The following is a 13,884-nucleotide window of genomic DNA, read 5'->3' as shown; positions in this document are numbered from 1 at the left end:
GAGTATGTTTACTTCGTAGTTTGTGAATTTTACAAATTTCCTTTTGTTACTGATTTTTAGTTTCATTCCATTATGATCAGAAGAGATATTTTGTGTGATTTCAGTGTTTAGAAATCTATTGAGATTTTTTTGATGACAACATATGGTCTATCCTAGAGAATATTCTGTGTGCATTTGAGAATATTTGTATGGTGGTTGTTGAGTGGAACATGCTGTATACATCTGTTAGGTCTGGTTGATTTATGGTATTGTTGATGTTTTTTGTTTCCTTCTTTTCTCTTTTTTATGGTTGTGCTGTCCATTGGTAAAAGTGGGATGTTGACTTCTGCTGTTTCTCATTTTAGTTTTTATGGTTTTGACTTTGTATGTTTTGTTATATGTTGTTAAGTCCATATATGTTTATAATCATTTATATCTTCTTGAGCCTTTTAAAACAGCATAATGTCTGTTTTGGTCACCTGTTTTGTTTTAATGTCTATTTGTCTGATATTAGTTTATACATGCCAGCTCTCTTTTGGTTACTACTTACATAGAATATCTTTCCATCCTTCCATTTTCAACCTATTTGTGTTTTTGATTCTCAAGTGCATCTCTTGTAGATAGCATATTGTGGATCATTAAAAAGAAAATCCATTTTGCCAATCTCTGCCTTTTAATTGTAGTGTAATTTAATTCATTAACACTTACTGTAATTACAGGCGCAAGGACTTCTGCCATTCTTTGATTTGTTTTATTTCTTTTTGTTCCTCATTTCTTCCATTATTACCTTCTTTTGTATTAGTTATTTTCTCATGTAACATTTGAGTCCTTTCTCATTTCTTTCACTATTCATCTTTTAGTTATTTTCTTAGTGGCTGCCCCAAGGATTATAGTTAACATTTTAATTTGTAAGTTTAGCTAAAGTTAATATTAGTTTTAGTATTATATAAAACTTTTCTTCTCTATGGGCTCTTTTCCCCCATTTTTATCATCATGTTACATCTTTATTATTGTGTGCCCATAAAGGTAGATTTATAATGATTGCTTCATTTATTTGCTAATTGATTGATATTAAATACTAAACCACTCTTGCATTCTTAAAATAAATTCAGTCAAAATGAAGTGTTATTGTTTTATCCTTACAATGTATTTCTGGTTCAACTTTCTAATGTTTTGCTAGGGATTTTTGTGTCTGTAATCATGAGGATATTGACTTATAATTATCTCTGTGTGTGTGTGTGTGTGTGTGTGTGTGAGAGAGAGAGAGAGAGAGAAGGTTTAGTGTCAGTAATGTAGTTGGAAATTGTTCCTTTCTACTCTGTTTTAGGAGTTTGTACTAAATTGATGACATTTCTTAAACATTTGATATAATTCAGTGAAGCAACCTGGACCAAGACTATTTTTGTGGAAAGATTTTTCAATTACTTATTCACTTAAAAATAGTTATAGAGTTATTACTCAGCTATTATTCATCAATTTTGGCATGTTGTAGTTTTTCAAGGAATTTGTCTAATTAATCTAAGTTCTCAAATTTGTTAGCATGAAGTTCTTCATAATATTCTCCTAATAACCTTTTAATATCTGCAGCAATGTAATTTTTGGAAAATGCTTCTGTTAGCATTATAGCAAGCATTTATACAGTGCTTATACATACCTTTGATTTTACAAATATTAGCTCTTTTAATTCCCATGACAATTTGTGAGGTAGATAGTATTATCATCTCCATGTTATAGATGAGAAACCAACGTTAAATTGAAAGAAGTTAGGTGCCTTGCTCAAGGTTACAGAACTGGTGTGTTAAGGGCTTAAATTGTAATCCAGGTCATCTGGGTCCAGAGTCCTCTTTTCTTAACTACTATTTACTTTGCTTTTCTGAAATGCCAGATAGCTGTTCTGTTCTTCTTAAGAAATTGTGCTGTGTTCGCTGTAGAAACCATCCTTGCTCCCAACACCTTAACACTACTGAGTGGAAATATTTGTTTCAGGTATTCCTAATTAAAACTTGGAATGCCTTTTCTCCCATAAAAACATTACATATGTTGGCTAGGCATACTTGAAATATTATTGTTAATACTCTTCTTCAGGCACATAATATGTTAAAAAGACTTCTGGGGTTTCGCTGGGAAGTTCACCAAAATTTATAATGTGAAACATTGTTTCTGTGGGAAAATATTAGAGGAAATTTATTTTAAATTCACTTGCCTAAAATGTTAAACTTCAATTATGTGAAAGTGTTTCTTAATTTTTTTCTAATTTCTTAATGATTTGAATCTACTGAGTTATTATTAAATCATAATTTAAAAAAGACAAACATCATGATTAATTTGGACACATATTTTGTTTTACTTTGATTAATTTGTTGATCAATATCTTTTAGGGTTATTCAAATGCTCAGAAGAATATTCTTCTTCAGGTGGATCAGAACTGTGTTCGCAATTCTTATGATGTCTTCTCTTTGCTGCGGTAAGAAACTTCTTAGAGTCCTCTTGCATTTTCTAAAGAATCTTCCTCATTCTGAGTTTGTGACATTTCAGTGTAAGGAAATGTATGGGAGCTTTGGAAGCTGTTACTCAAACAGCATTTTTTAGTGAGAGGTTCATAAATTTTGTAGCTACAGTTATTTAAGTTTATCTCTTTTACAAAGCCTTTCAAATGCCATTTTTTTCCTGTGGACAGTGGAAGAGAATGATTGGAAGCTAGTGATCTTAAAGTAGGGACATGAGCTGTGTCCGGTCTTCTGCACTATAAAGAGCAGAAACCAGAGGTATAAATTTAGACTTATCAAAATTTTACCAATGATGCCATTACTTACAAAAGCTGTCCAATAGCCCTAGACATAGCTTAGAGTTTTGACCTGCTAGGCTTAACTGCTTCAGCTCTGTATTTTCCTAATGTCTGGGCTTAATTTTGTATGATTTTTAAATTTGGTTTTAATTTTCAGTGTGGTAGATCATCAAGGACATTTTCCCAGGAGGCAGGCTACCAAAATAAATGCAGTTTAAAATAAAGTTAACAGTGACACTCAACCTATGTTCACCCTACTCAGACAGATGGTTCATTGAAACTCGATTTTGGCAGTCTTTTCCTAATGTTTATATAACACATCATAAATTTCAGACCATTAGACATCCTCTATATATCTGCTGGAGGAAGAGTCCAGAAAGATGATTGGACCCTTGTCCAATTGGATGGTTGTTTATTTTGTAAACGTTATTAAATGAGCCTTTCCTTTGCAAATCTTGAATCTTGTTATACAGAATGATAGAGAGTTTGGTCATATGGACTATGTAAATTGCTCTTAAGAGACAATGATTTCAACTAAAGTAACCACACACATTTGTCCTTTGATTTTTACCTGAGGGATACTTTGACTTCTTAGGATATGTACCAGAATGGACAGAATTTAGTAATTGAATGGTAGCGATAGAAAACAAGTTGTGTCAAAATATATAACTCTTATTTTTGAGCCTATTCAGTTTGGATTACATTGAGTTTTAAGTATTGAAAAGAGGGATGCACAGAAATAGTTTGAATTGTGAGTAAGCCACTAATATTTCTTGGCCTGTTTTCCTCAATAAAATGAGAGTTATAGATACTATTATATTTAAATATATTTTTGAAGTATGAGATTTTATTATGTTATTAGAGAAATCAGTAAAGTTAAAAGCAAAAGAAATACCGAGTCAGTGAGAAGAAGAGAATTTGGGAAAGGTAGTATCATAGAATCTAAGAAAATAGAGATTTAAGGGGTATTGAAGGCCCTGGTGGCTTAGAGGGTAAAGCGTCTGCCTGCAGTGCAGGAGACCAGTGTTCGATCCCTGGGTCGGGAAGATCCCCTGGAAAAGGAAATGGCAACCCACTGCAGTACTCTAGCCTGGAAAATCCCATGGATGGAGGAGCTTGGTAGGCTACAGTCTGTGGGGCTGCAAAGAGTCAGACACGACTGAGCAACTTCACTTTCCTTTCCTGAAGGCTCTGTACAATAATGATCCAGGAGAATAAGAGCTGAAGAAAGACTGTGGAATCTTGGGAATCAACTTGGTATAGTGGAGAATGTGTTGACTGACTTGCCTGTGACTTTAATTATCCTTGATTTATCCTAATTCATTTAACCTCTTTGATATTCTAAAACATAGAAGCAGTGGTGTTACAATTTGTTTAATTTACAAGCATTTCACATCTATTACCTTTTTCTCCTAGAAGTTTTCTGTGCTCCCACATCAGGGATCAGCTTTTGTCTACCATGTAGAAGCTGAGGCCAAGGGGCAGTCAATTACTTATCAGTACTTAGCGAGGGGACACACACCAAGTAAGAGCCAGACTAGAGATTGGTATGAAGGTTTTCTGGCAAACAAAATTTGCAAACCCTTTTCACGCTCTGACTTGTCCTAGACTGGTGGTTATCGGGTGCATGTAGCATAATGGTACAATGCTTCCCTGGTGGCTCAGGCGGTAAAGTGTCTGTCTACAAAGCGGGAGACCTGGGTTCGATCCCTGGGTCGGGAAGATCCCCTGGAGAAGGAAATGGCAATCCACTCCAGTACTATTGCCTGGAAAATCCCATGGACAGAGAAGCCTGGTAGGCTACAGTCCATGGGGTCACAGAGTCATAGAGCCCTCCATAAATGCAAAATCATAAAATTAGTTTGGTAGTTGCTCAGTTAATTAACACTGATCTTGCAATGAAATGTCTCTGGAGAGTTTCACTTCTGGAGTGCCTTCTAGATTCCTTAGGTGTGTCAGCAGTTTGAATAACCTTGTTAATAATTGCTTGCTCATCACCTTTATGTAAATCATTTTTAGCTGGTAACACAGATATACTTTTTTCTGAACCAAATCTAATGTCTGTTTATCAAGTAAATTGGCTGAACCTGGAAAGTTACTCTGGAGCTAGAAACTTTAAATTGTACTTGTCAATGTTAATGAGTAAGATGGAACTTTCTTTGCTAATTCACAGTTCAGAGTAATTGTCATGTATCTGCTCGATTAAAAGTTCTCTTCCCACTGTTCTTATCATGAGCTGTATATAAAGTGATTGCTGAGAAAGTTAATGTGGTGCTAATCAATTTTGTTCATTGTTTCCCCTCCTCAACTCAGGCAACATTGTTCCTGGATGGAGTAATTTTTAAAAATATATCTTTTCCTTTCCTGATGATTTCTTTTTTTTTTTAATTGTTACTTCTTGATCTGTGATTTTATGTGAAAATACAGAGTCTGAATTTTTTAATATGACTTACTCCACAAAATTCTCAATGCTGTTTGGAGTCAGGGTTAGAACCCATGTCTCCTGTTAGTAACTCTCACTGTGTTTTTGTGTTGGTAGCTACTATGAATTGATAATGTCCCACCTTTTATTTGTAAATGGCATACAAAAAAATAGGAAATCTTGACTAAAGGCTGCTTTTGGAGCATCTATGACCCTAGCTAGCATTATAGCCCCTTCTGATGGATGTGTTGTACCATATTTTGTAGGAAAACAATGACCTAAGGTTGTACTCTTCTGCCAACAGTTAGGAATTTAGACTAATTCCAGTGTTGCAAAGAAAGAACAGCTCTTTCCAAATTTACATTCAGTATGTGTGATGGTAACTGATTTCTGCTTCCTAACCCTTGGAAATCCCTGGATTAAGCATTAGTTTTCATGTAAGCAGACATTTAATTAGGAGACCCTTCACTCATCACATTTCATACTTCAGGATGTTCACCACAAGGTGTCAATGTTGCTCTTTAACTGGCATTTGAAATTTCCTTTATTTTACAGTTTTGAAATGAGAAAAGTAAACTTACGAATTATAGATTAGATTAGATTAGATCAGTCGCTCAGTCGTGTCCAACTCTTTGCGACTCCATGAACCGCAGCACGCCAGGCCTCCCTGTCCATCACCAACTCCCGGAGTTCACCCAGACTCATGTCCATCGAGTGAATGATGCCATCCAGCCATCTCATCCTCTGTCGTCCCCTTCTCCTCCTGCCCCCAATCCCTCCCAGCATCAGAGTCTTTTCCAATGAGTCAACTGTTCGCATGAGGTGGCCAAAGTACTGGAGTTTCAGCTTTAGCATCGTTCCCTCCAAAGAAATCCCAGGGCTGATCTCCTTCAGAATGGACTGGTTGGATCTCCTTGCAGTCCAAGGGACTCTCAAGAGTCTTCTCCAACACCACAGTTCAGAAGCATCAATTCTTCGGCGCTCAGCCTTCTTCACAGTCCAACTCTCACATCCATACATGACCACAGGAAAAGCCATAGCCTTGACTAGACGAACCTTTGTTGGCAAAGTAATGTCTCTGCTTTTGAATATGCTATCTAGGTTGGTCATAACTTTCCTTCCAAGGAGTAAGCGTCTTTTAATTTCATGGCTGCAGTCACCATCTGCAGTGATTTTGGAGCCCAGAAATTATAAGCAAGCCTTTAATTTAGAAGTTAACTTTTCTTCTCTTTATTATTATTCCTTCTAGGTTAACGAGTCTATAAACAGCTTTCTCTTTTGGGATCTGTTGATTTTTGAAATGTTTTATTTCTTGTTTACTGTGTTGGTGATGGGGAGTTGTTGAAAGGCTGCCTGGAGATGAGTGGCATGCTCAGGAGTGTGGATTTGAATTCTAACCATGATGATTATGGAAGAGACCTGAGGGGCAAGACTGGAAGCAAGCAGATGGCTGTAATCCTACCTGTCCTTTGGAATTGAAAGATCATTGTTAGTGTTTAAAAATGTTTTTGTTTCATTTTGTTTTCCCTTTCATACTTTCTCAGAAAGGTAACTATTGTATTGAACTAAGCGAGACTAATTGTTTTCTCTGAGTATAGTTTTCATTGTTTTTTCCTTCTCTTTTGACGTGTCCTCCTTTCACCAGTTTAATAAATGGAGGTATGGTGGAGGAACCATGGGCTTTGGTCCTTCATCTAGGTTCTAGTCCTAAACCGCCAGGTAACTTTGGGCAAGTTTCTTAACTTTGGTATGCCTCAAACTGTTCTTGTAAAATGGGGGTAATTTTGGTCTCATAGACATATTATGAGAATTAAAGCAGATTAAATAGATTAAAAGATCATAGGACCGTTACTGGCACATAGTAGACATGCAATAAATAATAGTCTTCATTTCCCCCTTGACTTCTTCCACCTTGAAGTTAGCTTTCTTCTCTATGCCCGTGTTCCCTTTATATTATTACTGCTAGGTTTTCCAATTTTCTGCATAATTTCCCTTTCTGTTCTTGCCATTCTAATGCCTCCCACCTCTGTTTTTAGAATTACTTTTGTTAATCCTCTAACAATCATGATAAAAATTGTTTAACATGTGCATGTCTTGTCTCCCTGATGGCACTGAAAACTACTTGAAGGGAGGGGTCGTTTCATGGGGCTGTGTTTTCTCCTCTCCCTCTTACTGACATTATGTAGGAGTTATTGTGGATTTTGTTGTGATCCCGGAGCCCTTGGTCCTGTGGATCCTGCATTACTCTTTCTCCCTAAGGACTCTTTTACATTACCACAACTTCAACCACCACAGCCACATGTTAATAGCTCTCAAAACTATGTCTCTAGTTTCAAGTTTTCTTTTGGATTTCTGCTCTGTAGTTTCCAGGGACGAGTAGACTTGCATGTGCTGTAGCAACCTCAACCGTAACATGTCTGGCTTAATCTGCATACATTGGCTTGATCTTTCTCTCCCTTTTGTTTTCCCTGGTTTCTCTAGTAGTATCATCAGCATCTCAGCACACCACTGAGCATACCCTTGTTTGTTCTCACCTCTGTTTTCCTGGACTATTTCCTGACCTCTGATCTTCCTACTTTGAGTTTTTCTTTCATGCAATTAATGGATACTATTTTTTAAAATCATTTATTTATTTATGGCTCTGCTGGGTCTTTGTTGTGCAGGCTTTCTCTAGTTGCGGTGATCGGGAGCTACTCTTCGTTGTGGCGTGCGGGCTTCTCGTTGCGGTGGCCTGTCTTGTTGTGGAGCACAGGCTCTAGGCATGCAGGCCCAGTAACTATCACAAGGGCTTAGTTGCTCCACGGCATGCAGGATCTTCCTGGATCAGGGATCAAACCTGTGTCCCCCGTGTTGGTAGGTGGATTCTTAACCACTGGACCACCAGGAAAGTCCTAATAGATTTATTTATTGAGCATTTCCTTTGTGTTAGGAACTATGTTAAGTGATTTATATGAATTGACTCTTTTAATTCTTACAACAACCCCATGTGGTTAGAAATGTTTATTCCTGTTTACAGATGAGGAAGTTGAAGCACAAAGCAGTTGAGTAGCTTATCCAAGGTTATACAGGTGGTTCATGTTAGTCTGTATTTAAACCTAGTTTAGCTCCTGAGTTTGTGTTCATAACCAGCATGTTTTACTACTTTATTTTTTCACACTGTTTTAGTACAATTCATCTGCCACATTGCTGCCAGAATGATCAAAGATATATCAGTTTTGTCACTCATATGGTTTAGAAATCTTTGAGCTCTCACATAGAGGATAAAGTCCTTCCTTCTTAATTTGGTATTCAAAGGACATGGTTCTAAATAGTCCAAAGGAACTAATATTCTTCTTTCAAGTCCTCCTGCCACTAGGAGCTAGTAGCAAGTAGTAGCTAGCCTTTACTGAGCACGTGCTGTTGTAATTAATTCTTCATTGTCTGATTTGTTCTCTGCTTAGCACCCGGAAACTGAGAGCTCCTTTAGAAAAGAATCCTCTTTTTGTTGGTCCTTGTATTAGTCCTATGACGGCTACATATCAAGTATATTTAGCAGATAAGAGATGCTGTTTTAATTGATCAATTCAAACTGTTCTTCAGGTTATAGGGAACTGGGTTCTGTTGTTCCTGTTTCTGGTTTGTACCTGGTAAAATGAGAGTTGTAAAAAATTTCTCGACCATTATCAAAAAAGTGTTGAAAATACAATCAGGTCCATAAAGATTCAGCTGCCTCTTTTCTTTCTGCCACTGCCTTCAACATAACAATTTCAGGATTTTGTGACTTGTGGTCTTATTCCTTATGCAGATTCTTTGGGGAAGATCTTTATCTGGTAAATTGTTGCCATATCCCCACCCCCCACTTTGATAGAAAATACTTTCTCCTACAGAATTTCAGTTATAGAAGGGGAATGCTCATATCAAATAAACTATTCTTGCTGTAATGTTTAGAAAACGGGGAGGATGACATGTGTAAGGGTGTAACTGTTTATAATCTTTAAGTTTTGAATGCGATGACCAACTTTTAGGTTGCAGGGAGAGTTTTCTCCTCTCTCCCCTCCTAATGATGTCTTTCCCTAAGAGGTAAATGCAAATGTAGAGAATATAATTAAGAACCTGACTGTAAGCAAAAGATGTCACAAAATTTATGTCCTAAGACTCGTATAGTTTTCTGTTCTTGGTAGACACTAGACCCAGTGTCTGTGTGCTCATTTTTGATAAATGAGGGGAATTAAGAGGATTACTGTTAAGGTAGACACACTGACAGCAAGGAGAAGCAACATCTGACAGTGTGATCTGTTTGTGCCTTACTCTTTGTTTCTGGAGTATAACTGAATGGTAAATCATATTAGCTACTGTCCTATCTTTATACTCACTATGTTTGGATTTGTAAATAGCCCTCTGTCACTACTTCATATAAAAGGAGGGCGGGGAGAAATAGAAATAGCCCAGCTGTGAAGAGAGACAGACTAAGTGAAAAAAGGCATAGCTAGCATCTCTTTTCTGTGTGTGAGCAGCTTTACCCAAGTACAGCTCCATACTATAGTTCCTGACTGAAGTTAATAATGAGAATTGTTAAGCATCCCATGTTAGTTTTCACTAATGCTCTCTCCATTTAACACATGAGGACACTGAGGCTTAGATCAGTGTGTGTCTAGCACCACAAGGTAAGTAAGTGTTAAAGCTGGTTTGAATGAAGAGCGCATGTGCGTTCTTCCATTATACTCTGTTGATACCAAACCATCAGTGGAATATAAAGTAGTCCTTGTTAAAGTCTGCGTAAGAGAGCAGTGATATGTGACAAGATTTAGGAAGGTTTTTAATAAAAATTTAAAATTAAAAAGTTAGATATTAAAAAATGTTTAGGTATTTAATGTAAGTCTTAGTTAAACAAAATTGGTATTTATGTGTAATAGCACATTTTATTTTTATTCATCTTTCTATATATACACACACAGACACATATATACTTACAAAAATATTGATAGAATTTTAAACAAAGTCCGGAGTAATTTTAGGTACAGTGTTTTTTTTCCCCCTTTCTTTTTAGTTTTTGGCTTGTCTTCTTCCTTAAACTCTTTCCCTCACTACCAGAACCACCTGTTGTAGACTGAATGTTTGTGGTCCCCCACCCCCACCTCAAACAGATACATTGAAACCTAATCCCCTGTGTGATGGTACTTTGAGGTGGGGGCCTTGGGGTGATGATTAGATCATGAAGGCAGAGCCCCCATAGATGGGATTAGTACCCTTATAAAAAAGGCCCTAGGGAGACCCGGTCCCTTTCTCTGTGTGATGTAGTGAAAAGATAACTGTGAACCAGGAAGCAGGCTCTCACCAGATACCAACCAAACTGGTGCCTTGATCATAGACTTCTGAGCCCCAGAACTGTGAGAAGTAAACTTCTGTTTATAAGTTACCCTGTCTGTGGTATTTGTTACAATAGCCTGAACTGCATAAGATACCATCCAAACACAGAACACATGTTGACATGACCCCAGTCACCTGTGTACCCATATTAACAATCTGTCGTGTATCTATTTCACATTTTTTACTATGATATCTATGTATAGGTCATAGATATCACTATTTGACAAAATTGGAGTGGATGTTATATGCTTAACTCTACCTTTTGTTTTCTTGTTTAACATTCCATGTACAGATCTCTTCAGTTCACTGTTTTAATGATTTCTTAATAGTCAATGGTGAGGTGTACTATATTTTTCAGTCATCACCCTATGGATAGACATTTAATCTTTACTTTGGCTCTGGTTTTTTATTTGTTCATTTTGCCATTATGTGCAATACTGGAGTAAGTATCTATATATGTATATATTTTTATATTTGTCATGTTTCTATTTATGTGTATTAAATTTTCAGGAGTAGAGTTTCTAAGTCAAAGGACATGTATAATTTTAATTTTAAAAAATAACATACTGTTTCCCCAAAGAGGACATATAATATGTGACTTTCCTCTTTACCTTGAAGCCCTGCTGGCCATGGGTATCATCTTTTTTTGTGTGATTTTTATTAATTTGATGAGTACAACACCTCAGTGTTACTTTAATTTTTATGAGTTTCAGTACCAGTGCTTAGTCTGAGCTACAAGTGAAAGTGAATATCCTGGATTTGTTAGCCATTCAGTATTCTTCTGTGAATTTACCTATTCTTAATATTTTACCTACCTTTTTAATTGAGTTGCTTGTGTTTTTTCATATAATTTTAAAAGTCCTTGGTATTTTTTCCAAATCTCTCAGTTACATCTTGAGTTAGTATACCTTATACAAAATGTTTATATTTGTCATATCATATAATTTTGGTTTTCCTTGGATGTCTTCTGGGCACTCTGTCTTGGTTTAAGACGTATCTCTCTTTTTTTAAAAAAAACAGGTATTTTTTACATTGGAGTATAGTTGCCTTATCAGAAGTCTCTCTTCCTTTTTAGTTCTATGTACATTTTCAAGTTTCCTTTTAAGGTTTATATTATTTTACTTTTAAAATTAAATCTCTAATACAATTTGGAATTATTCTTAAATATATTGTGTAGATATTCCATATATTGAGATAGAAATTCATTTTCTTTACAGATGAATATCCAGTTGTGCCAGTAACTTCCTTTTCTTACTGAATTTAAATACCACCTTTGTCATATACCAAAAGCTCATATAAGCCGGGGTTCATTTCTGGATTCCCTTTTTGTTCTGATCCTTTTGTGTAGTTCTTTGCCAATTTCAGATTAATTACAGTGGTTTTTTGGTATGCTAATACCAAGTAAGGCAAGTACCCCTCTTGCTACTCTTCTTTTTCCATTCTATTTTTGGCTGTTCTCAGAACTTTATTCTTCCATATGAAGGTTAAGGTTATTTTATCCTATTCTTAAAAAAAAAAAAAAAAAACTTTCTTGAATTCTAACGGGAATTTTTATATTCATCGACTTTTTATATTTGGTGAGAGCTGTCATTTTTTATGGGGGCTTCCCTGATAGCTCAGTTGGTGAAGAATGCAGGAGATCCCAGTTCGATTCCTGGGTCGGGATGATCTGCTGAAGGTATAGGCTACTTACTCCAGTATTCTTGGGCTTCCCTTGTGGCTCAGCTGGCAAAGAATTCTCCTGCAATATGGGATACTTGAGTTCAATCCCTGGGTTGGGAAGATCCTCTGGAGAAGGGAAAGGCTACCCACTCCAGTATTCTGGCCTGGAGAATTCCATGGACTGTATAGTCCATGAGGTCTCAAAGAGTCGTTTTTATGTTAGTATTCCCATCCAAGACATGATATGTCTTATATTTGTTCAAATTTTATTTCAATTCTTTGGTAAGATTTTATAGTTCTCTTCATATGGTCATGTGCCTTTCTATTAAGTTTGTTCTTAGATATGCTATAGTTTTGACACAATTCTTTAATAAAATGTTTTCCATTTCCATTCTTGTATACTCATTTCTATTATAGGGAAAAACTGTAATTTTTAAAAAATCATACTCAGTGATGGTATCAAGTTAGTTTTTCTTGTTTTTTAAGGAAAGATCTCTGATTTTCTTGGCCATATACTCATTATCAATAGAAGGATAGATTTATCTCTTCTTTTGCAGTATTTATACTGTCTTCTTGTCTTTACTGCATTTACTACACCTTTTAGAACTTTAAAATTAATGTTGAAATGTAATGGAAATAGCGAGCAGTTTAGTCCAATTCTTGTTTTAATTAAAAATGATCAGTATTTTACTGTTCAGAATATTCTCTGTTAATTTTGGAAAATCTTTTTGATAGTTCTTCCTATTTAACTTTTTAAAGCAATAGATGCTGAATTTTTTGAATTGCCTTTTCATATTTATTAATGTTATATGTTTTTGTTTAATTTATAGTTGCAAAAAGGTATGCAGATTTCTTGGTATTGTATTACTAATTAGTTATAGATTATTCTTTTGATCATTACTACAAGTGAGATTGGTATATAGTATTTGTTGTTTTTTGAGGGGGTGGGAAGGAAGATGTGATAGGTAATCATCTTTCCTGAGATCCTGAAATTGAATTGGGACGCTTTTCATCTTTTTCTGTGATCCTCCTTTGTAAAATGATGATAATAACCTCATTGGGTTGTTGGGAGATGAAGTGAATTAATATGAAGTGCTTAGTACAGTGCTCAAATTAGTTAATACTATATTTGTTAGCTATTAGTATCATAATAAACTGAAACATATTAAATGATTTTGGGGATTTTTAATTCTTTAAAGGTTTGTTAGAGAATTTAGCTATTAAATCATCTAGTTCAGGTGACTTTTATGATGATAAATCTGACTCTCATACTTCTAGTGCTGTTTGCTCTCTTTTATCCTTCTTCTCCATGGTTTATTCTTGATAATTTGTTTTTTTGCTAGGAAACCATGTACTTCGCCTAGATATTTAAATTTTTTGCTGAAACAGCACATATAGTTTTATTTGTAATTCTTCTTTTAATCATATCAGCAATTTACAGCAGATTTTCTAATTAAGCCCAGAAACCAGTTAGAAATTTAGTTATATTATTGGATACGATGCTTTCTAATGCAGAAGTTGAATGCTTTTTTGTTTGTGAACTGAAACAAAATATTTGATATATCTTTTGTCTTTAAAATATTTCTCAGAATGAGAACGGAGAACACAGACCAATACATAAGTGTAGGGAATTTAGAGCTCTAGTTTATATTTTGTCCCCAGCATATATAGGACCTAACTCAGAGTAGAT

At 35.5% G+C, this 13,884-nt stretch overlaps 1 protein-coding gene across 2 annotated transcripts in view; it reads left to right on the top strand.

Annotated features, from left to right (window-relative positions):
* UVRAG (UV radiation resistance associated) overlaps window positions 1–13,884 on the top strand; it is a 329,275-nt gene that overhangs the window by 85,764 nt on the left and 229,627 nt on the right. For both annotated transcript variants that reach the window (XM_027562853.1, XM_027562854.1), the window contains one exon: window positions 2,358–2,443. In XM_027562853.1, the coding sequence (XP_027418654.1) occupies window positions 2,358–2,443 (86 nt within the window). The remainder of the gene's footprint in view (window positions 1–2,357; window positions 2,444–13,884) is intronic.

The sequence above is a fragment of the Bos indicus x Bos taurus genome, chromosome 15 (assembly GCF_003369695.1).
Source record: "Bos indicus x Bos taurus breed Angus x Brahman F1 hybrid chromosome 15, Bos_hybrid_MaternalHap_v2.0, whole genome shotgun sequence".
Taxonomy (NCBI): Eukaryota; Metazoa; Chordata; class Mammalia; order Artiodactyla; family Bovidae; genus Bos; species Bos indicus x Bos taurus.
Note: the sequence above shows the minus strand (reverse complement) of the source record. Positions and strands in the feature narration are given on the sequence as shown.